The 21,947-nt window shown below is 54.1% G+C and overlaps 1 protein-coding gene across 1 annotated transcript; it reads right to left on the bottom strand.

Moving 5' to 3' along the window:
• Positions 1–2,770: 2,770 nt before the first annotated feature.
• Positions 2,771–16,056, bottom strand: SPARC (secreted protein acidic and cysteine rich). The gene is made up of 11 exons (XM_010297804.2): positions 14,702–16,056; positions 12,737–14,320; positions 6,629–6,697; positions 6,360–6,410; positions 6,106–6,190; positions 5,573–5,694; positions 5,229–5,349; positions 4,930–5,063; positions 4,616–4,764; positions 3,756–3,904; positions 2,771–3,537 (listed from the first exon to the last, which is right to left on the bottom strand). Exons 3-11 carry the CDS (start codon positions 6,683–6,685, stop codon positions 3,509–3,511), a joined length of 897 nt encoding a protein of 298 aa, XP_010296106.2. The 5' UTR covers positions 6,686–6,697; positions 12,737–14,320; positions 14,702–16,056; the 3' UTR covers positions 2,771–3,508.
• Positions 16,057–21,947: the final 5,891 nt, after the last annotated feature.

Below are 21,947 nucleotides of genomic sequence, written 5' to 3'. Positions count from 1 at the left end.
TGGGAACAGTAACTCCATCAACCCCACCACCACGGGCCAGCTGAATATGGGTCAAAGCCCTTGATTACATGGCTCTATCTTCCTTTGCAGAACTGATTTTAGCTAATGAGGCTTGAACCTGTGTGAAATACCAGCCTTCACACATTTGCAGGATGGGTTTAACCCCGTGGGTTTCCAGTGGCACCATCACCTAGAGCAGAAGCGTCTCTGGGTGCAACTACACCTTGCAAACAGTGAGCCTGGGAGTCCAGGCTTGATCCTGTGACTGGAGTAGTCACAGTGATCCTGGCTTGTCGGCTTTGTGCATCACCTGCATTTTGAATGTTTAAGCCACAAACCTTAGTGCAGAATTTATGCCACAGTTCGTTTCTTTTGTAAAAGTAAGGGTCAGGAAAACACAGAGGAAAGCACTAATCTCCATGTGAATCTTTGTCTTTTCCACCTTTTCCATCTTTTCTCTGTTGAATCGGGTCAATGCTCAGAGAGCTGCTCTGCGGTGCTGCCCTCAGTAACTACAGCAAAATTAACCCCCCGCCTGCAAATGCACTGTAGGACTCGTGTCAGGTTGTGCTAGTGTCAGGCTGGTTTTGGATCCAGATCTCTCTGTTATTTTTCTATTTTCTTTTTTTTTTTTTCAAGTTGGCAAACTGTGTCCTCAGTCAGCACTAACCACAGAGAGAATTTCCACTTGGAAAGTACAGGCGAGTTTCTTTACTGCTGTGCCGGCACTGGAAGGCTCGATTGCGGCCGTAACAGGGAAGGGGCTGTTCTGTTCCACCCTTGCTGACCGTCTAGGTCTCAATGCTTAAAAAGGCCAGCTTATTCCTCAAGTCCTGATGTAACCCCATGTATGGTGTTTGCCCCAAGGCAGTGAAATTCCAGCAACTTGATACTTCAGGCTGTGACCTTTGAAGGGTTAAGGGAGGCCCAGCTGCAACCTCCTGAGCTCGCTTTGATGCTCAGTTAAAGCCGGGACAGCTGCACTTGTAACAGCACTGAGTTGGGTCCTTCGGGCTCTGCCAGACTGTTGGGACAAGAGTATTGTCCCCTGGGATGGGACATGGCCGTAGGGATGGATCCCTTCGCCTTCCTGAGCCACGATAACCATCTCTCCTGGTGGAGCCTGCTGACTTTCTGGACCCTGCTGTAATTTAAAACCGATTCCTGCACAAGAGGGGAAGGTGGAGGAGAGGAGGGCTGGAAAGCCTTCCCTTGCACGGGAGCGAAGCTGCCCAAGTCTGTCCGGTGGGGAGGGCTGGAGCTGGAAGGAATGCGGCTGCGTCTTGGCGGAGGAGTGCAAGCAGGAGTTTCTGGCTGAGAGGGAGCGACTGGAAAGCAGGTTTGCGCAGGGCAGCTGATCTCCTCCGGTCCCCGCCTGTCTTCCTGTCCTCCCCCCTGCCCAAACCCTCTCTTGCCAACTCTCCTGGCCCGGAGGTGGTTCAGCAGCTGCTGACTGCTGCAGCCAGCTGGTTCTCGCAGGTGGGAGTCGTGGGCAGCGGTGCCAGAGCTGCCGAATCGTAACGGCAGCCCCCCAATGTGGGGAGGCATTTGCTGCATCTCCATCAAGGACACCCCACCACCACCACCTTTGGCTAAAGCAGTGTGGTAGGGTGGAATGAGCCCTGGGGTTCAAGGCAGGGGTGAAAAACCTTTGCCTGGTCCCTCAGGACACCAGCTGTCCCACTGGGTTCACGCAGCTTGGCAAAGCACCCACAAAGTGACCATCCCCGAGGGGACCTGCCCAGGGCTCTGCAGCCGGGAGCCACCCTGTGCGGGGGCTGACCCTGCAGCTCCGTCTGGAGCACAGCACATCCAGCGAGGGGCTGTTGGCAGGGGACCTCACAGCTTAAGAGCTCTTGCAATGTGGACATTTTTAGCTCGTGCAAACGGCAGTGTTTATTTTCTACCGCTGTGCCTTTTTGCCTTTCCCAGGGATTTTATTGCTCATGAAAGCAAGGGCCTTACAGCTGTGCCAGTGTCTGCGCTGGCTGGTGCAGTGACCCTGTCTGCCTTCATCGCTCCAGCTCCATCTGCCCCTGCATTACCCGTCTGATGTCCCCCAACGAGCCCGTTTACAGTGAGGTGACGGGCTGTGAGTGGCAGAAGCACCTCGGCTGACCTTGGCCCAGACCTTTTCCTGGGGCTGGGGTGCCTGTGTGACACCCTGACTGTGTGCATGGGGTTGGCGATGCGTGTGCCATCCTCCTCATCGGGATGGGACGAAACAGAGGAACATTGCAAGCTCATTTATTGTCAGTGTTTCAAATCAGTATTTTTTTTATTACAGAGACTTATCAGGTTGCTCACACTGTGGCAGGAATTTAATAATACAAGGCACAGGGAACATTCAGAGGTAAAAAAAGAGTTCTCAGCCTGTGAGACTTAACCATCCCTTTGCTCCTGTCAGGACCCTCTCCATAAAGCAAAATCCAAATACCTTCTCCCTTCCCTCCCGCCCATCCCTTAAACCCCAAAATCCACAGCAGGAAAAAAATATTACAGCCTTTCCCATGAGCATGTGGCAAGCATGCCTCTTTCTGAGCAGAAATATCCCTTCCAAGCTTGACACAGCTTCCCTGGGAGAGCAGGGCTGGAATTTAAGCACGACCAAGGCAGAGCTGGGAAGTGCTCAAGGGCACCGTGATTTGGGGAGAGCCAAGAGCTTTATCTCAGCTACAGCAGAATCGCAACAGCAAGCTCAGCCGCGCACACCTCCTCTCCCAATCTCCCTTTGCAGCACAGAAAACACAACAGCAGTACGATGATCAAGTAACGGTAAAGCACGTAGCACTTTCAAACCTTTATTTTTTGAGGGGATTTTACAGGATGGGATGTGTTTCATTTTATTTGTTTTAAATTTTGTGTGCTTTCCTATTCGTTTGCTTGATTAGCGCCCCCCCCCCCCTTTTTTTTTTTTGTGGCCAATGATTGTTAAATTCAAGCCCTGGGAATGAAGAAAAAAAAAAAGGAAAACGAAATCCTGCTACTCTATATCTTTCTCACCCATCTCCATCCCTATGATCTGGGTGACTGCAATGTCACCCACAGCTGCTCTGCTCGAAAAGCCCAATCCTCCTACATCCTCTGGCTCTGCCTTCCCTCGCTGGCGATCTGTAACTGGGGTGGTGAATCAGCTGAGAGGTCTTTGCGTCTATGCTGACGTGTCCAAGAACGTGCTGTTAGTAAGAAGTTAAGAGAAGTCGATCCGAGAGCGGATGCTGAGACAGAGCAGATATTTAGGACAGGAACAGGGTCGGTCAATGGTAAAGACACGTTGGAGAGAAAAAGAGCTGGTAAGATCGTGTGGAAACAGCCGAGTGAGTAATCTAGTGGTAATAGATTAGGCTATGAACGAGAACTGTTATTTCTCTTAGCACCGTTACTACATATGTTTAGATCTATATTAGCACCTTGTTCCCAGGGAAAAACAAAACAAAAGCGGTTTAAAAACCGAAGGAAGTGGGAAGGTTAAAACAGGACAAAGTTGGCAGCAGAGAAGGAAGCAGGTTTAGATCACAAGATCCTTGTCTATGTCCTCTGTGGAAGGAAAAGAGAGAGATGAGGTTAGGAGGCGGATGCTGCCTGGACCCGGATGCTCCCAGGGTCCCAATGCTCCTGCGATCCCCGCTCCCCACTCTCCTCTGCTTTTCCCTCCCCAGGACCGGCTGTAATGCATTGCTTCATCCCGAGCTGGGCCTTTGGGGGTGCTTTTCAGTGTTCCCTCCACCCCCATTCCCTTCCTACTCAGTACTTACGCTCCTTAATCCCGAAGCAGCTGGCCCACTCCTCCAGGGCGATGTACTTGTCGTTGTCCAGGTCGCAAGCCTCGAAGAAGCGGGTGGTGCAGTGCTCCATGGGGATGAGTGGGGCACGGAGCGGGGCCAGCTCGGTGTGGGACAGGTACCTGCCGAGGTGACCGCACAGTCAATGTGCTGCCCAGCACCGCCAGCTGCCCTCCCGCGGGAGGGGGGATGCTGTGCCGGGTGTGGGAACCAGCGTGGGGCAAGATGCTGGTCCCAGCCCTCCGTATGGTTTGAGCTGCTGTCCCAGTGCCCTCCCAGTATCCACCACCGAGTGTCATGAACGGGAAGGACTGGTGTCTGCTTTTGCAACTGGCTGCGCTAGTCATAAACCAGCCAGCAGCTGGGGGTCCTCACCGGCTGCCCCCACCCCGTGTGTGTGTGTGTGTGTGTGTGTGATCCCTCTCACACCCATCTCCAGCTCACAGCTAAGCCAGCAGCTGCTGTTTCAGCTGCTGAAGCTATCCTGGGCCCTTTGTACTCAGATATTTTAGGGAACTATCACACGACAGTAAATCTGAGAAGACAGAAACTCCACGCAAGGGAGGTGGGAGCAGCTGGGGCTGGGGGAGGCCCCTCTTTCTGCAGAAGAGCTGTTTGCAGAAAGTAAAACTGCCTCTACCCCAGCCTGGTTTGCCCCAGCCCCTGCCAGATATGTGCAGAAGTTGTATGTGCAGGCTTTGCCTGTGCTTCTGCCATCAGCCACCCATTTGTGTCACATCTCCAGCCTTGACACCTTCTGCCACCAAATCACCCTGGTCCTGGGGCAGGAAGGGTCCCGGTGGGGGCCTCTGTCCTGCTCTGCCGACACTCACCCATCGATGGGGTGCTGGTCCAGCTGCCCGAACTGCCAGTGCACAGGGAAGATGTACATGTTGTAGTTCTTCTCAAAGTCACGGGCCAGCAGCTCCACGCTGTGGTCACCGGCCTCCAGGCGCTTCTCGTTCTCGTGGATCTTCTTCACCTATCATAGGAGAGGCCAGGGAGACCTTGTCAGCAGAGGAATGGGGTGCGAGGCAGGACCCCGGGCTTTACAAGGGGTGCCCACAGGTCATTCTGGATGGGCTCCCCATGTGTGCTGGGCTCTATTGGCAGGGTGAGCTCCCAGGCTCCCTCCCCAATCCCTCACCTTAAGCTTCTGCTTCTCGGTCAGCAAATTGTTGTCCTCATCGCGCTCGTACAGGGTGATCAGCACGTTCTTGAGCCAGTCCCGCATGCGCAGGGGGAACTCAGTCAGCTCTGTGTCCAGGCAGGCGGGGATGACTGGAAGCCGTACACGGTGGTCAGTGCAGCGTCTGGACATGCAGCCCCAGTGCCCTCCCACCTCAGCCCTGAGCCTGCTGGGCCCCTTGCTCTCCCTCAGCCCACGGGTAAGGGGGCTGTGCTGAGGTTAGGGGTCCCCTTGTCTAAGGGAATGGCTCCGCTTACATTTGCAAGGCCCGATGTAGTCCAGGTGAAGCTTGTGTCCCTTCTTGGTTCCCTCCAAGGTGCACTTGGTGGCAAAGAAATGGCAGGAGGAGTCATAGGTCTTGTTGTCGGTGCCGCAGACCTGCACAGCATGGGGAGATGCTGCGTGAAGGACAGCGAAGCCCAGCCCTGCTCGGGGGGTCAGCAGGGAGATGTTTAACTTGTTTCCTCAGATGGACAACAGCTTTGTCACCACCAGATGGGGACCTGCCACCCCGACTCTGACTGCCTCCCCCACCATCTCTGGCAATGTCCCATGTGAGGTCCCTCCCTGCTCCAGTCCATCAAGCAGCTTCTGCCCTCACCTTCTCAAAGACACCGGTGGTGGCTGGGCAGCTGGAGGGGTCCTGGCACACACACATGGGCGAGTTGTTGTCATCCACCTCACACACCTTGCCGTGCTTGCAGTGGTGGTTCTGGCAGGGGTCTGAGAGAGGGCAGGGAGCAAAGTCAGAACCTGCCCCATTCTCACCTCCCACGAGCTGCCCAGGGCATCTCAGCATAGAGGGAAGACGGAGACTTCACCAGGGACAGCCCTGAGCATCTCTTCCTGCACTGGGAACATGTGAGTGTTTCCAAAGTCCACATTAGCCTTCAGGCTAATCCTGGGCTCCTTTCTGTAGCCACACAATGGTTGCAAAAATGGCTTACAGAGAATCCAGTGCTGGAAAGAGGCCATGCACCTCTTTTGCTTTAAAGCGTGCATGTAGGTTGGCATTGTCCTTGTGCTACAACCCTTCCCAAAGAAGTCCCTCGCTGTTTGGGGTGGCTAAAACTCCCCGATCCAGGGAAGGGATGGTGTCTCTGCCTGCTGAAGGGCAGGGGAAAAGCGACTTACTCTCTGCGACAATTTCTTCTACATCCTCTGTGGGTTCCTCGAACTCTCCCACCTCCACCTGGACAGGGTTAGCCCCCACAGGCTCCTGCAAAAGAGGTCAGTGTTTCTGGTGGGATGCAAAAAGAGCTGGGTGCCATTCCTGGGGGGCTGCTTTGCCCCTCCATTGCCCCCGCTCCCCCGTGCTTTGGAGTTGCTCTTCCCAGGGCGGTGGGTGCTGCCAGGGATGGGTGACGAGGAGGAACAGAGTGACCTACCTCTGTGGTGGGGTCTTCGATAACCTCCGTCTCATCGGGCAGAGCCTCCTGCTGCAGGGGAAAAGGACCATGAGCCAGGGTCCGTGGGGAGGACGGTCCCAAGGGGGGGTGACCCGCCGGGGCAGGCGGCAGTCCCACCCTTGGGTTTTCTCTCCCCTCATGGCCCCTCCATACTTCAGGGATTTATTCTTTATAAAAGAAAATCCCCATCAAATACATCGGATGGACAACCCCGACAGCAGAGAGGCTCCGTTGTCTCCCATACTTACCGGAGCTGCCAGGGCTTTGCCTGCCAGGCAGAGAAGGAAAAAAATCCAGGTCCTCATCTTTCAGCAAACCTGAGTAAAGGAGAGGAAAAGGAGGGATGAGGAAGGAGGCCGCCGCATGCCGCTCGGCTCCAGGCTGAGCTCACGGTTGGCAGTCTGACACTTAGAAAAGGGTGTTCTCTTCATTTCCTGCCTCATCTGTTCAATATTACAGCCCCACATGCTGGCTTTTCTAGTCAAAACCTTAAGCCAAATCATGTTTCCAAGACAAATTCTTTTGATTTTGCAAAATGGGACGGTGGGGGTTTAGATTTCTGTTGCTTTCCTGGATGCCTCTAGAAAAATTGCAGTCAAAATGGCAGGTCCCCTGTCCACAGGATTTTTTTTGTCTGCAGGATAAAAAAAAATCCAACATTTTTCATCTTAAAAGCCCCTGACATGAGCCACAGGTACCAGCAGTGAAACTCTCTACCATTTTATTTGTCAGTCAGAGGAAAAATGGAAGTGGAGGAAGGAAAAAGATAACAGAGAGACAGTGAGATGGGGCACTTGAGAATTAAATCCTATAGAAAAACCCTTCCCACATGGACACAGACTTCTCTAGGGGTATCAGGGACCCATGCCCCATCCCCAGCACCCCCAAATGTTGGGGTCTCTGATATAGTTTTTCCCATTCATGCTCAGACCTGAAGGTCCCCAAACTGAGTTTAAGGGATCCAGGATGCTTTGGGGTTGTGTCCTGCTGGGAGATGAGCTCCAGGACGATGAGCCCTTTGCACCCTCCTGATTTGGGCTGTTGCAGGGACTCTGTAGGACGAGTGAGCCAGGCAGCCCAGCTAACACGGGCCACGATGCGAGCCAGAAGGACAGTGCAGCTGGTGAAATCGCCCTGTCCTTGTCCGTTCCCCCCCCGCCCCCGGTTCCTGTTTGGCAGGATTGAGCCCCTCTGTGTGAGGGCAGAGAGGAGCTCAGCTGGCCGCTTAATATGCTGGTGGCATCCCACTCCTGACAGTGAGGGCTGCCCGCTCCCTTCCGCCCGCCGGGAGAGCGAAACACCCCCCATTTGTCTCCTGCCAGCGAGGGGACTTGTCCCCCTGCCAAGGCTTCCGCTGCCTCCCTTCCGCTCGCCCTCCTCCGCTCCACCTGCGTGGCCGGGGCATTGCAGCCCACCAGCTCCCTGGGGCTGGGATGGCTTTGCTGGGACAGAAAGTGTTGGACAAGGTGTCTTCTTCTCTCCCAGCAAGCATGGATGGATATCTAATTTGCCAGTGCATCCTTTCTCTTCCTGCCAATGCATGGCAGCTCTCTGGGTATAAATCTGTGCCAGCGCTGTGCTGCCAGGGCACCAGCCAGGCTGGGCTGTGCTTCCTAATTTAGCAAGGTTCTGCCACGCAGAGGCTGAAATCCTCCTTCCAATCTCAGCGCCTCACCCAGCCCCGGCAGGGTGCCCATGCAAAACAGCCATCAGGGCATGGAGGGCAGCTTCCCAGGGACATCGGCGGGCTGGGAGCATGGGGCGGTGGGGATGGCTGCCGTGGTGAGGCAGAGGACCTGTGGGGAGGGCGGCTGTGGGTGAGGGTGGATGAGCCCGTTTGCTCTGGTGAGGCTGCAGCTGAGCAGCTCCTTTCTCTCCCGCTCGGTACACGCTGTCCCTTCCCTTCGCCTTTATTTGCTCTGGAGGCTGCTGAGAGCTCTCCCGGCATTTGCCAGGAGAGATCTCTGGTTCTTTGCTTCTGGAGGGGTGGTTTGGGGGGGGGGGGCGGAGTGGAAAAGTACTGGTGAATCTGGCCATCTCCTCCCTTGCTGCCATCCCCTGACTTGTAGAGGCTCCTCCTGGGCTTCTCCCAAGGGGCTTGTTTGCTTTGGAAGATGCTCTGAGGTTCAGTGATGCTCGTTGGGCAGAAACACAGCAGTGCCCAGCCTGGAGGAGAGGGCAATGCATGTACACGTGGAAGATGGCATTAAGAAGAACCCAACCCCAGACCAAGGCCCTCTCAGATCATTTCCCCAAGCCCCAAAATCTGAATTTCAAAGTCTGGGCATGCAATGAGCTGGGGTCAGAGAATTACATGCTTGCTAGAAGCCAGCAGACAGTCAGAGCTGCCAGTGTTGTGTTTGGAGGAAGAAGGAGTATGAAAGAGTCTGAGCAAACAAGCTCTGCAGAGCTGTCTCGCGCTGGAGGTAGGAAAACAAGTTTATTTGTAAAACATCTTTCTGGAGGCAGAGCTGTTTTGCAAAGGCATGGGTTTTCCTGAACGTCTGGTGGCCAAAAGTCCTGAAATAACGGCTTGGGAGCCCTGCACACAGAGCTGCTCCTGCAGAAGAGCCTGGCCCACAGTGCAAGTCACTGGTGCCAGTCTCCCTGTGGACCTACTATGGTCCTGCTGTCCAAGCGGATGCTCTTTGGAGCTGACAGCTGAGCCATACCACGAGCTCAGCATCCATCCCCCAGCCAGAGGGGCTTGGGGGATCCCTGCGAGGGGCCCTGCACTGGGAATGCCTGATACAGCTCTGCAAGAGCCCTGCGGAGGGCAGAGGGCAGCGTGAGGGGCAGAGCAATGGGGCGCAGCAGGGCATCATTTTGGACAGAGCAAAACAGGACTGGGAAAGAGGTTTTAGCAAGCAGGGACTTACACCCTTCTGTATCCTAAAGAACTAACAGAAGCCAGCACTTTGCAAGACATGCTGGAAACCAGCACATCATGTGCAAGTGAGGGCTGCTGAATATAAAATAAGAGAAGTCTCAACGGTCACCACCCTGACTGCTGGTGATGGAGGAGAGCACCTGGCACCCATGGGCTGCAGGACCCATGGCCTGCACTGCCTTTTTATTGTTTGACCACATTTGCATCCTAAGTGGGGACTTCAGGTCCCAGTTGCTGTCTAAACATAGTCTTGTGGCTCCCATACACCCCCTGAATGGTTTGCCTTTCTAGCATGGTCCAGGCTGTCCCTCAGCACCGGCTGCTCGTTGTGTTTTGCAGCCATGTCCCTAACAAGAGAGCCACGGGGCGCAGAGAGGTCTGAGACTGACCCTCAGCACTTCCGTAAATTCAAAGCAGGCTGCTCTGGCAAACTCTTTACCTCCTTCCCCCCCCATCCTGTAGCACCATCATAAGTTTCTCCTGCTGAGGAAAATACCCCACAGTCATTCATGGAGGAGAGTGTGTGCCACTGGGGTCTGTTTGGTCCCTCTTGTCTCCTCCTGCCCAGCCTGGGGACCTTTGCGGGCTTGGGGACGACAAGGGCCAGGTGGGTGCAGCCTCTGGAGGAGGTTCCGTGGATGGTGGAGCGTGGCCCATGTGGCGTTGGCCCTGGCCAGGGTTGCATAAGCCCTTTGGGATGCCACGTTAGCGTGGGGAGGAGTCTCTGCCTGGCCACTTTGACAGCCCCTCGCTGAGGCCACTGGAATAACCCCAGCTGCCTCCACCGCTAACCCGGGCGAGAAGTCCTGCTGCCACCTCCCATCGCCAGCAGCCGAGAGCAGGCGTGAGTAATCGTGGGGCAAAACCCCTCCCATGACTCAGCTCCCCACCTGCACCCCAGCTCGGCCACGCAGGAGGCAGCCAGCCCCGAGCGGCAGGGTCTCCTGCACCCACCCACCCTCCATTAGCTCATTGCTCTTCTGGGGCTCTGCAGGGTCTGACATGCCCCAGCAGCTCAGACTGAATGTAAAGGCAGGACCGGCCCAGAAAAAGCTTCTGCCTACAAACCCCACCGTGGGCCATAGTGTTCAAGGTGCAGATGGGTGCCCGAGTGTGGCCACCACAGAGACCCACCGTCTGGCCCTGACCTGGCTATGCAAGCAAGACCCTCTGAGCTTTACTCAGCCAGCCAGTCCCGGGCTAAAATTTAGTTTGAAGTCAGAGCTGTTTGCGTGAGTCCCCAGAAAGCTCCCTGCTGAACAGGTCCCTGCCTGTCCGGGCCGTGCTGCTGGGGGTGCCGGCTCGCCCGGGCATGCTGCAGCTGCACTGGGTGCCAGGGGAGGGGGCAGGAGCAGGGGGCTGGGGAGAAGCCAGGATGGCTCCTGCCCCCTGCGCGGTCCCCTCACATGTGCAGGCTCAGAAAGCCAAGATAGGTTTAGATAGAAGTGAAATTCCCTTTAGCTCATGCACACACTTACACACTCCTGGGAAAACACAGGAAACAAAAAATCTATCATCTGCCACATCTGTCCATGCAGAGTGACTAAAGACACGTCTACACCACACCACTGCATTAACCCATTCCCCTAGCAGGCAGCTGAGCAGCTCTGATATTGCACTTACAAATCCTGCAGATCTTACAGGGCTTATTGATATAAGGGCAAGAGCCCACGTGCCACTCTAGTTCTGTGCTGGCTTGAAGCTGGCACAGTTTGTCCAGGTTGCAAATTGCATCCGTAATGGGAAACAATTAAATTGCCACCAAGGGAAGTGCATGGATGGGACCTGGGCTGCAAGCAGCAGTGTGTAGCTGAGCTCTTTGCAGACCTCAGTCGGAAGGGCAGGCGATACAGCATTTTGCTGTCCTGACTGAGCTTTTTCTTTTGTTTGGACTGGACATGGAGCAGTGCCAAAAGCAGTTTGGATATTTCTGTGCCAGGTGCAAGCGGTCCCTCTGGCTCCCGGGGATAGAGAAAGCTGATCTTGCACAGCTCCACAAACGAGAGAGAGAGAAGAAACTGTCCACTAAATATTCTGCAAAAATGCAAACCACCCTCAAAGCATTCCCTTGGCTCGCTCTGCCACAGCCGCTCCAGCGATAACAGCCCTGACATCCCTCCGACCAGAGGACCCAGAAAGGGTTTCCATGGGAGCCGACATTCCTCTGGGGCTGAGTCACGAAAGAGCAGAGCGTTGTGGAAGGAGGGGCTTGAAAAAAGTTTCAAAAGTTTATTTCTCCTCTTCCCCCTCCCAACACCACCCGCATCCCTGCTCCTGCCTATGTGGCAGACAATAGCTCGGCTTTAATGGGTGCCAGAACACGACAGCCTTTTATTTCCACTTAAAACTCGCCTGATCGACCCTAACAAACGGCTGCGATTGACTTTTGTGGGGTTGCAGAGTTTTTGGGCTGTTTCAAGTTGGTAGTAACTGAGCACTGGAAGCACCGGCGACCTTCCCGGTGCCCCGCGATTTCACTCCAACTTGAAACTGTTGTCTTTCGGTTTGGGTGGGAATTCGGCCCCCATCCTGTTAAGTTTCCTTTTCTTGGCTGGATGCGACAGAGCGGAGCTTTCTCCGAGGAAGGACACAAAGAGCAGAGCTAGACTGCCACGCACGTCACCGGGACGGGAAGGACAGCGGCTGCCTTTAAAGGAAACAAACCCGCGGCTCTTCTGGACCTAAAATTGTCTCTGGCTGAGCCCAAGTTCTTAAAACTTTAAAAAAAAAAAAGAAAAAGAGCTTTGTTCCTCCTCTCCTGTGACTTCCATCTCTCTAACACTTGATCAGCTGGAGCTAAGCAAACCAGGGCAGCAGGACTTGAAATGGTTTCAAAGTCTGCTTGGAACAAAAAGACGAGTGTCTTTTTTTTTTTTTTTTTTTTAGGAGCAATATGAGCGGCCGTATCAAAAAAATAAAAGCTGAGATGAAGTCGAGAGCTCTTTTGTTCTTCCTCTAGACATTCTGGTGAGTAAAACATCACCTGCCAATGGACCTCAGGCTGGGTGCAATCGGTACGGGTTTGTAACTAGATCTAATTTGCTCTGCAGGTTGGTTTGATGTGCCCAGACGTTGGTCTTGCACTTCTCACTAAGGAAATACCCCAAAAGTAAAATCCCAAAGGGGAAAAAAGGGAGGAGAGAGAAAAATTAGGGCAGGTTAAAGCTCTACAGTCAGATGTCACCAAAGTGTTAACGCTGGCAAGCTGGCAGTGAAATACAGTAACAGACTCAGTTTAGGAGCAGAGATGCTGCAAAGAGGAGAAGAAGTCAGGAGAAGTCTCTAAATGCATCACTCGGGGTGGGGAGGTGGATTCCGTGGGACCCCGAGTGATGCATTACCGAGCACCAGATGCACCCCATGGGCTGGCAGAGCAGCTCCCGGGCCAGGGACCCCATGAGTGGGGCTATCGGGACCCCCATGCTGGGAGAAACAGCACAGCAAACACGAAGGTCTCGGGCCATACCTCGCAGTCCCGGCAGCAGGGCTGAGGAAACTTCAGGCGCTCGGACGGGCTGGAGAAATCTGCAGGTTTTACAAGGAGGCAGGAAGAAGCCAAAGGGTGGGCTGGGTTTCCCGCTGCCTCTCCTCCTCCTCCTCACTGTCTTTCCAAATCAGTTTTTTCCTCTCCCTCTCTCCCTGGTGGGCAGTCCCACCCGCCCGAAAGACAGGCTGAGACACAACCTGGGTCCAAAGGATAGACCAGAGAAATCAAGCGGGGCTGGAGATCAAGGGGGTCTCTCACAGGGACAGATCAGCCCCCAGCGCAGCCTTCCCGGTGGAGTGTCATCACAGCAGCTGCCTGCACTGCTGCAGTGAGTTTGTCAGTTCTCAGGCTCTCTCGGACTACCAGCACTGGGGGAGCAGGGATTAATACATTCTCTCTGCTTGGTTGGTGCACCTCCTGGCACCTTGGCCTACTGCAATTAAAATGTTGAATGCTGTCATTTCACAAGGGGTTAGTTCAGTCCCTGAGCTGGTGTTTTCCATACTCAGGGGGATGCACGGGGGGGCAGGAAAGTCCTCGCTCCTCCATCCTCTCTCCTAACATTGCTGCCATCTGGGACTGCCTTGCGGGGAGGGAGAGGAAAGAATGATCCAGAAAATGTGGAGAGTTATGACGTCTGAAATATTCTCCAAGCAGGCAGAGAAGTGCTGTGCTGGGACATGTGACCCTCAGCAGATCGATCTCTCTGCTCTGGTTATCGTCCAGAGCAAAAACCCACAGTGAAAATTGCCAGCCAGTTGAAGCCAACGGTCTCTTCAGACATCACTAAGTATTTTGACCTTACAGATCATAACTCAGCTGGAGCAACTGCCCAGCCAGAGGCAGCCAGACAGCAAAGCTGTTTGGAGTTAACTTTTCCCATCCGTTCCTCTTGATGCTCAGGGTGAAAACCCAGCTCCTCTCTCCTTGCATCTCGCCGTGACTGAGAGGATTTAAGGTTCATCTGCTCCTCTGGAAGAATCACAGTACGCCTTTATGCACCAGCATGGCCATGGCACTGCATTACAAAATAAAACCAGCAGCCAGAAAGAGAGGCTGTCAAATTGCTGGAATTATATATAATGGACATACAGGGCTTTCCTGAGCACTGCAGGTAGTCCAGCTCTTTGCAGCTTGTGATCCACCTGTGGCACCAATCCTCACCCCAGCCAGGGTGATGCAAGGTTGCTCTCAGGGGCTGCTGGAAAGTTGGTGGCTTGTGTAGCCTGCAGGGATGAGGACAAGTCATCTGCGCACCAGCAGTCTGATGGTGGATGCTGGGTGAAGGACATCCAAGACCATAACAAAATGCAAAATGGTGTTTTGTCTTGGCTGCCTGGGGTTTGGGTTCATTCCTCATGATTACACGCTATCTTTGAGAGGGGCTGAGGCACCAGTCTGGGTGCTTAACTCTTCCCATTGAAGTTGCTGAGGATTTAGATGTCAACATAGGACCTGGCCTGTCCCAACCTGCTGGGCTGTGCTGGCTCCTTGCTCTGTAGGACAACTGTTACTTTGTGATTTGGGACTCTCTATCAGCTCCCTCCTCGTCCGGCACTTCTGCTGCATGTGGAAGAAACATTTGTAAGACTAAATATGGCCAACAAGAAACAAACAAAAAAAACAAAACAGAAAGGTAAAGGGAAGGGGGAAGATAGGGAAGGGGGCCATGAGAAACTATCATCACTTCCCAGTGAGACAGGCGATCCCTGTGATCAGGCAGCTCAGGAGGTTGGTGGCAAAGAACAGGAGAAGAAAGTCTTCTTCACCCATTTCTTTACTTAGCTACACACCACTCAAAAGCCATCCCTGAGTGTTGATATGTGGATATTGATATCACTCACAGAGACATCCATAAATACCCTGTGTGACCCTCTCGGGTCCATGTGGAGGCCAGCTTTGTGAGGGGATCTAAGACCGCGTGGGTCCTTCTAACGCAACCACCTGTGGCATCTGAAGCATCTTCTCCCACCACAAGTGTCCGCAGCCCCCATGTGCAGCCCAATGCCACTCGTAGGTCCAGTTTGGCTCCAGAGGTCTCACATCTCCTAAGCCCAAGTTTCATTTGCTTGATTCGCACCCTGAGGAGTTGAATGCTCTCTGCGCTGGATTAGTCACGGCTCGCATTGAAATCGTACAGCTGCTGGTACTTCTCCTATGGAAAAAAAAAAAAAAGACATCTGGAAAAAATTTTAGGGAGGAAAAAAAAAAAAGAGAAAAGAAACCACGTCTTTTCTAACTGACAACGTGGCAATTGCTTAGTGTTCTTCACCGTAGCCTGAAGCTAAGCCCTCTTCTAAGGGCTCAGAAAATGACAGCGCCAGGAAGATAATTATAACAAGGATTTCTTTATATACGTGGCGGCTTAAACCCTGGTTTTGAGTGAAAGCAAAAAGCAGCCTGCTGCACTGATGCAGTCACATCTGGAAATGGCCCCCGAGCTCACAACGATGAGCCCCGGGTGGGTGGGAGTGAGGGGTCCTCACGGTCCTCCGTGCACATGGTGGGGACAGCCGGGTCCTGCATCTTGTGAGGGGCACGCTGCCAGGCTCGGGGGTGTGTTGTCAGCCGTGGGATGGAGGGGGATGGCGCGGAGAGGGAAACAACAGCCTGGAGCAATTGGCTTGGCTCTTTAATCTGAGTGGCTTTAAGAAGCTCCAGAAATGACTGAGCACTTGCAAAGGAAGTCCTGAAAAGTCCTCTCCACGCTTAGAAGGCGTAGCGGGGCTGTCAAAGAGGTGTCAGGCTGCCAGGAGGAAAGCTGGGCCTCACACGTGCTGGAAGGTCATCTTCTGCCATCTGGGGCACTGGGTGAGCAGAAGATGGCTCAAGAGGCCTCATCAGCCCAGGAGCCCTCGCTGCGCTGGTGGTGCTGTGCAGCACGATCTGACCTCGCAGGTCCAGCTCGGGCTCTCGGACCACGTGCCAGCAGGGTGGTTCGGGCACAGCTGATGCACCCCAGGGCTCCTGGCGCTCCCTCCCAGCTCCAGTGACCGCACAAACTCCGATGGAAACAGCAAACAGGACAAGACCCCTGGAGGCTTGAGCTCAGCTTACAGCAAAGCCAAGAGGTTTGCAGGGCTGAGGTTTGAACTCCAGTTAACCCCAGTTCAAAATCCAAATTTCTTCATCCCGTTTTAAGCCAGGTCGGGCAGATCTGGGCTGGCGCAGCTGAGAAAACCCCGGTGCTCTCCAAGACGGGAACAATTTTGCTGCAGGAGGGGAGAAATGCAAGTGAGCAGCTTGGTGGAAGCGATACAAGTGGGGATTAATAATCCTGCTGTGTGCTACTCACAAATCTGTCAGTCTAAGGAGCCTTTCCTTCCCTCTGCTCTGGGAGGGATTCTCTAATGAGTTTTTCTGGAGAGGATGTTTCTGAATTAATTGCTGGTGGGTGCTGCTGCAAAACAATGAACCCAAAGTGCATATAAATAAACAGGATGCCCTGGAACCACTGCGGGAATGTCATTTACTAAGTTTTCAGCGCTGGTGTGTGGCTGGAAGCTGAGCTCCTCACAGGCACAGGGGGGGAAAGGCAACGGCTGCTGGGGTGGGAACCCAGCACCCAGCTCAGGAAAAGGCAAGTGAGACAAGTAAGTGCAGAGCAGACAGGAATCTGCTTATCCCAGGAATGTCACAGCTCTCCTGCCATCTGCAAGTGTGTGAGCAGGCCCTGCAGGAGGGTTTCTGGTTTTTTCCATTTCAGAAGCGGATCAAAGGCAGAAAGGCTGCGCCCTTCGACTGGCACTAAGCAGATGCACGGCCACTGGAAGCACCAGCTGCACAAGGCAAGATGACCCCAAACTGTCCTGGGAACTTGCTCGAGGGTGGCTGTCTTTGTCCTACATGGGGCAGGGACTTCTCCACAGTGGGATGGGACTGCGCCTCCGTGCTCAGCAGTACTGATCAGGACTGATGCCCGGTGCAGATGGGACAGACTGACACCCAGCCAAGGTCCCTTCCAGTGCCTGGTCTAGGAGAGCCTGAGCCTCAGTGCTCTGCAGATGGACTGGGGGTGAGCTGGCAGTGCAGGCAAATGGGGTGCCGGCTCTGTCAGAAGCAGATGGAGAAGGAGCAGTGGATGTCATTGCAGATTTTCAGCTGCAAGCCAAGAGGTCTGCAGGGCAGGGACGGGGAGAAACCCAGCTGTGCATGGCTCTGCAGTGAGTCACGACCTGTGGAGCCTGGAGGCAGGACATGCTTGCTGTGGGATGGCTTGCTCTTTCCATGGTGTGTGTGGGCTCTCACAGCTGTCCCCTGGGGTCTCCTTTGGAAGGCAATTCCCATTCCCCGTGGGAAGGATCTCTTCCCCCACCTCTTTCAAACTAACCATGCAATGGTCATTTCACTTGCTTGGAAGTGTGTGGGGCTGCAAGCTTGGGAGAAGCCTATCTGTCCTCCCCGAAACCAAACTGAGCCCAAAGAAGCAGGGGAAAAAAAAAAAATCCTTCACCTTCCTCAGCCATGGTGCAAGCAGGGAGCTCTGTGTGCTGCAGGTACAACTACACTGCCCTGGATGCCTCTCGCGGGCATCAGGTCTGAACATCGCAGCTGTGCCTGCCCCCAGCTACACCCAGAATGGGTGGTCAATATAACCCCTCCCGCCATAGCCCCCACCGTGTCCCTGCGGCAGAGTCCCCACAGTGCTGCCTGGGGCCGTCACGCCAGGCACCAGCAGACGGGACAGGTCTGCAGCCGCTTTGAAGCTCCCCTGCGTGGTCTGGGCACATCCAGCCTGGCTGAGCGTGGTCCCAATCCAATACCTCCAACACCCAAAGGACATTGTTGCCTTTCGTGAAAGGACTTCTGCCTTGCTGAAGGAGACTGTTTTGTATTAATCCTGAACACAGGGATGTTGTGTGCCTGAATGAGTTTGGTGTCTCAGCCCGACTTTGCTTTTGCTTGAGACCTTGCGTTGGAGACGTGCCTATGACTTGCAGAAGGCGCAATAAAGCTTCCAAGGGAGAAGCACAGCAAATGCCGCTAACTCGGGGCAGTCCCACCTTGCTCCTGGTGTTTACCTAAGATGCACTTTCGAGTCCTCTCGGGCCTGACAGATGCGGCTTGGCAGCTCTTGAACGCTATGAATAGAGCTGCTTAAGGAAATAAACAGGAATCCACCTTCAAGCCCCTGGGACATGCGGGGAGAGGGAAGCTCCTGGGTTGCAGTGGCAGCTCTTTTGAATGGATAAACACAGCCTAAAAGTCTCTCCTAAAAGGCAGCCTTGATGGGAGTACCCAGGTGAAGCTGTGCCAGCTCCAGGACGTCCAAACACCATCTAAACAGCAGCAGCAATAACCACAGGCAAGGAAAAGACCCGAAAGGCAACTGGCTGGGTTCAGAAGGGTCTCTGGGGCCAGCTGCCTTTGGTTTTTTGGATCATGAGTGTGAGATCCTCTAAGAAAAGCTTGATTCTCAGATTACTTGGCTACTTATTCCACAACCACTGATAATCAGACACCTCTTAATTCAGTTTAATCAGCTCCACAACCTTATATCTTGGGAGTGAATGCAGTGGTTTTTCTGGGCCCTGTCTTTGCTGGGAGCCCCTTGGTGATTTGCTGGGAGCACGTTTAGATGGCTTCCCTGCAGCGGGCAGACTGGTGAGTGGGGCTGAGCAGGGAAGGGGCAGAGCTGCCATGGATCGGGATCGTGGCTGAGGAAAGCAGGCAGCAGGGTTTGGTGGTGTCCTCAGCATCAATCGCTGTCCCCAGGAGCCCAGCAGCTGAGAACATGGATTTTAAGTGATGGCTGCTCCAGGCTTGTGCACTGCTGGAGTTGAAGAGGAGCAGGGAATGATGGTCTTGGGGAGGGCAAGGCACGCTGGTGACAGGGAGGCTGGGCTGCTTGTTAAATTAAAGTCTGGAAAGTTTAGCAGTTCCCCGCAGAGGCTGAAGAACAGGACTTTATTGTCCTCCTATTAACCCTCATTGCTGGCAAAACCTTATCAAAATATCCCCCCCCCCCTCCATGCTTCCCAGCCAGCCCTGCCCGGCAGCAATTCAGTCTGCGTACGGCTCCACGCTCCCATCCCCGGCCCCATCCCCGGCCCCGGCCGTCCTGCTGTTGCATAAGCCAGGAAATGCAGCTTTGCACCGTGCAGAGGGATCCCAAGAGACCACGTCCCCTCTAGCACCGCTCACGGAGGAGCTATTACAGCATCCCTGGATGGGAATTGGACCATGCTGGAGCTGCAGCTGCATCCCAGCACAGCGGGCAGGGTGCAGTGTGGGGGTGCCCGGGGTGCCTGGTGTGCTCAGGCCACCCCCAGCTCAGCCTGCAAGTATCCATTCTGAGAATCTGCGTTTTTCAGTCTATTGTTCTGACACTTTCTGCTTGAAACTTGCTTCAGAACAAGCCCCAGCTTGAGATGTACCAGATGAATGAGCCAGGCTGCCAGATGAAGGAGGGTCCATAAACAGGGTGTCCCTTAAAGGAGACAAAATGGGATTGATTTTGGCAACATGCCTTTGGGAGGATCCTGTAGAGAGGAAAAAAGCCAGGCACAGGTAGGCTCAGAAGCAAGCGAAGAAGATACAGGGGAGACAGTAGGCAATGCTTTTTGACAGCAAGGCTTTGGAGCGGGATGTCTTGGGAGATGGAACCAGCCCTGCCGTGTGAAGGGCTGTTGGGGCAGGGTAGCTTGGGCTGGTAGGGGCAGTGCTGACAACCGCTCGAGGATTTTAGCATCTCATGACACTGTGATTTACAAACACAGCCACTCCAGGCCAATACCAACAGTGAAAGCGCTGACCTCCCTGCCATGTCCGCTTGCTGGCTTCCTCCAGATCGTCTCCCAGTGCATTTCTGAGCCCCTATAAACTCCCCTGCCCAGCCTGGATCTTACCCTGGGGAGTTCAGGTCCCTTAAAAATCTTCCTACCTTAAGCAATTCAGATCTTTATGGCCATGCATAAGTATTCCGCTCCTTGCAAGGAGGAATCATTTGTTTTATCTGGCTGAAGTTTGATGGGATTTCACTGATCAGAGGATAAAAGAAACCCAAGAGGACACAACCCCCTCAGCTGGATGAAAATACAGCTGCCATATGAGGACATACGCAGAAAATACCTCGTCCGTCATTGCTTCAGTGTGATGAGTTCTGGGGATCTCAATTTAGCCCTGAAACTTGTTTACTTCCCTTCAAAAACCACCATCCAGTTTGGCCGGGGTTTGGCAGGAGTGGCACTGTGGGCAGGAATAGCTGGGCTGTGGGAAGGCTCGGGGCCGATGCTGCCCCTTGTCTGTGGGCTTGGGGCAAGGTGGGATGTGGTCAGCCCCAAAATAGCGAGGTCCTGCGGGGCCCTGAGCGAGCGCTGTGACTTTCCATCCTGCGTCTGGCCCAGAGCTGGGTCCCTCCCTTGGGACCTTCTCTAAAATTAGCAGCATTTCCCCGTGCCGTATGCCTTGCATCTGTTATCAGCAGCTGTTTAAGGAGATGGAGGAACCAGAACTATAGTTTAAAAAAGATCAGATTTGGAGAATTCCCTTTTAAGCTTCTCTTTTATGGGAAAAAAAACTGATGGAAAAAAATCTTCCCTGAAATGGGAGCTCTGGGGAGAGACCCCTGGCCTCTTTCCTGAGACTGCTAATGAACATTAATCATATCAGGTATCTGTAAAGAGCAACCAGAAAATTAGAGGTGAGATATGAGCATTGGTGATGTCACCTCCCTCCAGCCCCTTAATTTCCAAAGGTGCCCGCTGCATCCTCTCTCCTGCACTAACCTGCCTGCCCACACCACCCTGGGGAGCGAGCTTGCCCAGGATTTATTACCAGGATTAGTGGAGTGGATTTTTAATGACATGAATCTTCAAAAAAATTCTGTGGTTCACTTTGGAGGAAAAGGTGGGAACCGGGAAATTAAGGAAACACCAGCTTTCTCGATAAGTGGGATGGTGCAGGGAATTGTCTGGGCCTTTCTGGAGATACCCAGCTGCAAAACAGGAGGGAGACCACACCGTGCTGTGGGATTATTGATGGTGACCTGGCTGGACCAGGCAGCTCGCACCATACCTGCCGTGGGGATGTTCAGCTATTTCCTTCTCTAACGCACAGAGAGGCCGATGCAGCTGTGGACAGCAAGGGCGTCCCTGCAGCACGCGAGGGAGCTTGGCTCCCGCTCTGCCCAGGGGCTCCTTTCCTGCTCCTCTCCTCCCAATTAACTCTGAAGAGTGAAGGTGCTCGCTGCCTGAGGTGTGCCTGGACTGACTCTGGTGTCATCTCGCTTGAGTTTTGGCCCTCCATGCTCTTCTTCCTCCAAGGAATTCAAAATAGTGTGTGTGCTACTGAGAGAATCTGTGCTGCTTCTGAATGGGAGGGGGGGTGTGAGAAGGCTGGATGGGAAGGGACATCTCTCTCTCTCCCCTCCCCAAATCCCTCCTTGTTCAACCTTTTCCTGAGTAATCAGAGAGTGCATCCCTCCCCCTGACTTTACTGGAGCTCTGTGGAAGAAAGCAAGGGAGGCACTAATGGGCAGCAAGATGTCCTCTCCCGGCCCCTTTTTTTGCACCTACAGATGGCTGCAGCTGGAGCACGGTCCCAGGCTGACATGTCAGGGAGCGGGCTCCAGCCGCTCGTCCCCAGCCCGGGATCAAGCTCTGCTCTGCAAACCCGGGAGGGCCCGTTCAGCACGGGATGGGGACGCTTTCCCTCCCCACTCCCCCACGCGCTGTGGGGCTGAGCCACTGCCCAGCCGGGGGCCAGAGAGACAATGCCAGGCGTGGGGAGCAACGCCTGGCTCTCATTTTTATGCACACACACACAAACAAGTTTGCCTCTCTGGCAGCAATTGGCAGCTCCTCTGTTGGGTTTGTAAATCTAGAAATAACAGCTGGGGGTTTTCTGCGTTATCCCAATCTAGGGATGAATTTTAAAACCCTTCCGTGTTGGGTTGCGTTGGGTTGAATCTTGTTTTCCAAGGCAAAGAGCAGTGCTGGTTCGTGACCAGCTCCCTTTGCCTCAAAGTGGCTCTTCCAGCATCTATCTGAAGTACAGCTCCTGCTGTTCGTTGCAGCTCTGGGTGGCTCATGGGGAAGGTTTGCTGACTTCTTGCTAATGCAGCCTCTCTGCTGAGCTGCCTGGCGTGCAGCTGAGCACCCACCGCTCCACTGGCATGCTGAGACCCTGGTTAGAGGAGTTGTGGACAGACTGGCTCTGCCAGGGAGAAGGGAAGCAAGCGGAGGGCAGG

This window comes from Balearica regulorum, chromosome 14, assembly GCF_011004875.1.
Source record: "Balearica regulorum gibbericeps isolate bBalReg1 chromosome 14, bBalReg1.pri, whole genome shotgun sequence".
In the NCBI taxonomy this organism is placed as follows: Eukaryota; Metazoa; Chordata; class Aves; order Gruiformes; family Gruidae; genus Balearica; species Balearica regulorum.
Note: the sequence above shows the minus strand (reverse complement) of the source record. Positions and strands in the feature narration are given on the sequence as shown.

Bases quoted from the DNA above. Each gene is read 5' to 3' on its own strand.
- SPARC (XM_010297804.2), bottom strand. From the start codon at position 6,685: ATGAGGACCTGGATTTTTTTCCTTCTCTGCCTGGCAGGCAAAGCCCTG. The intron at 6,411-6,628 runs GTAAGTATGGGA...TTTCCCCTGCAG, and splicing joins GCAAAGCCCTGGCAGCTCCG to CAGGAGGCTCTGCCCGATGA. The intron at 6,191-6,359 runs GTAGGTCACTCT...CCTCTTTTGCAG, and splicing joins TCGAAGACCCCACCACAGAG to GAGCCTGTGGGGGCTAACCC.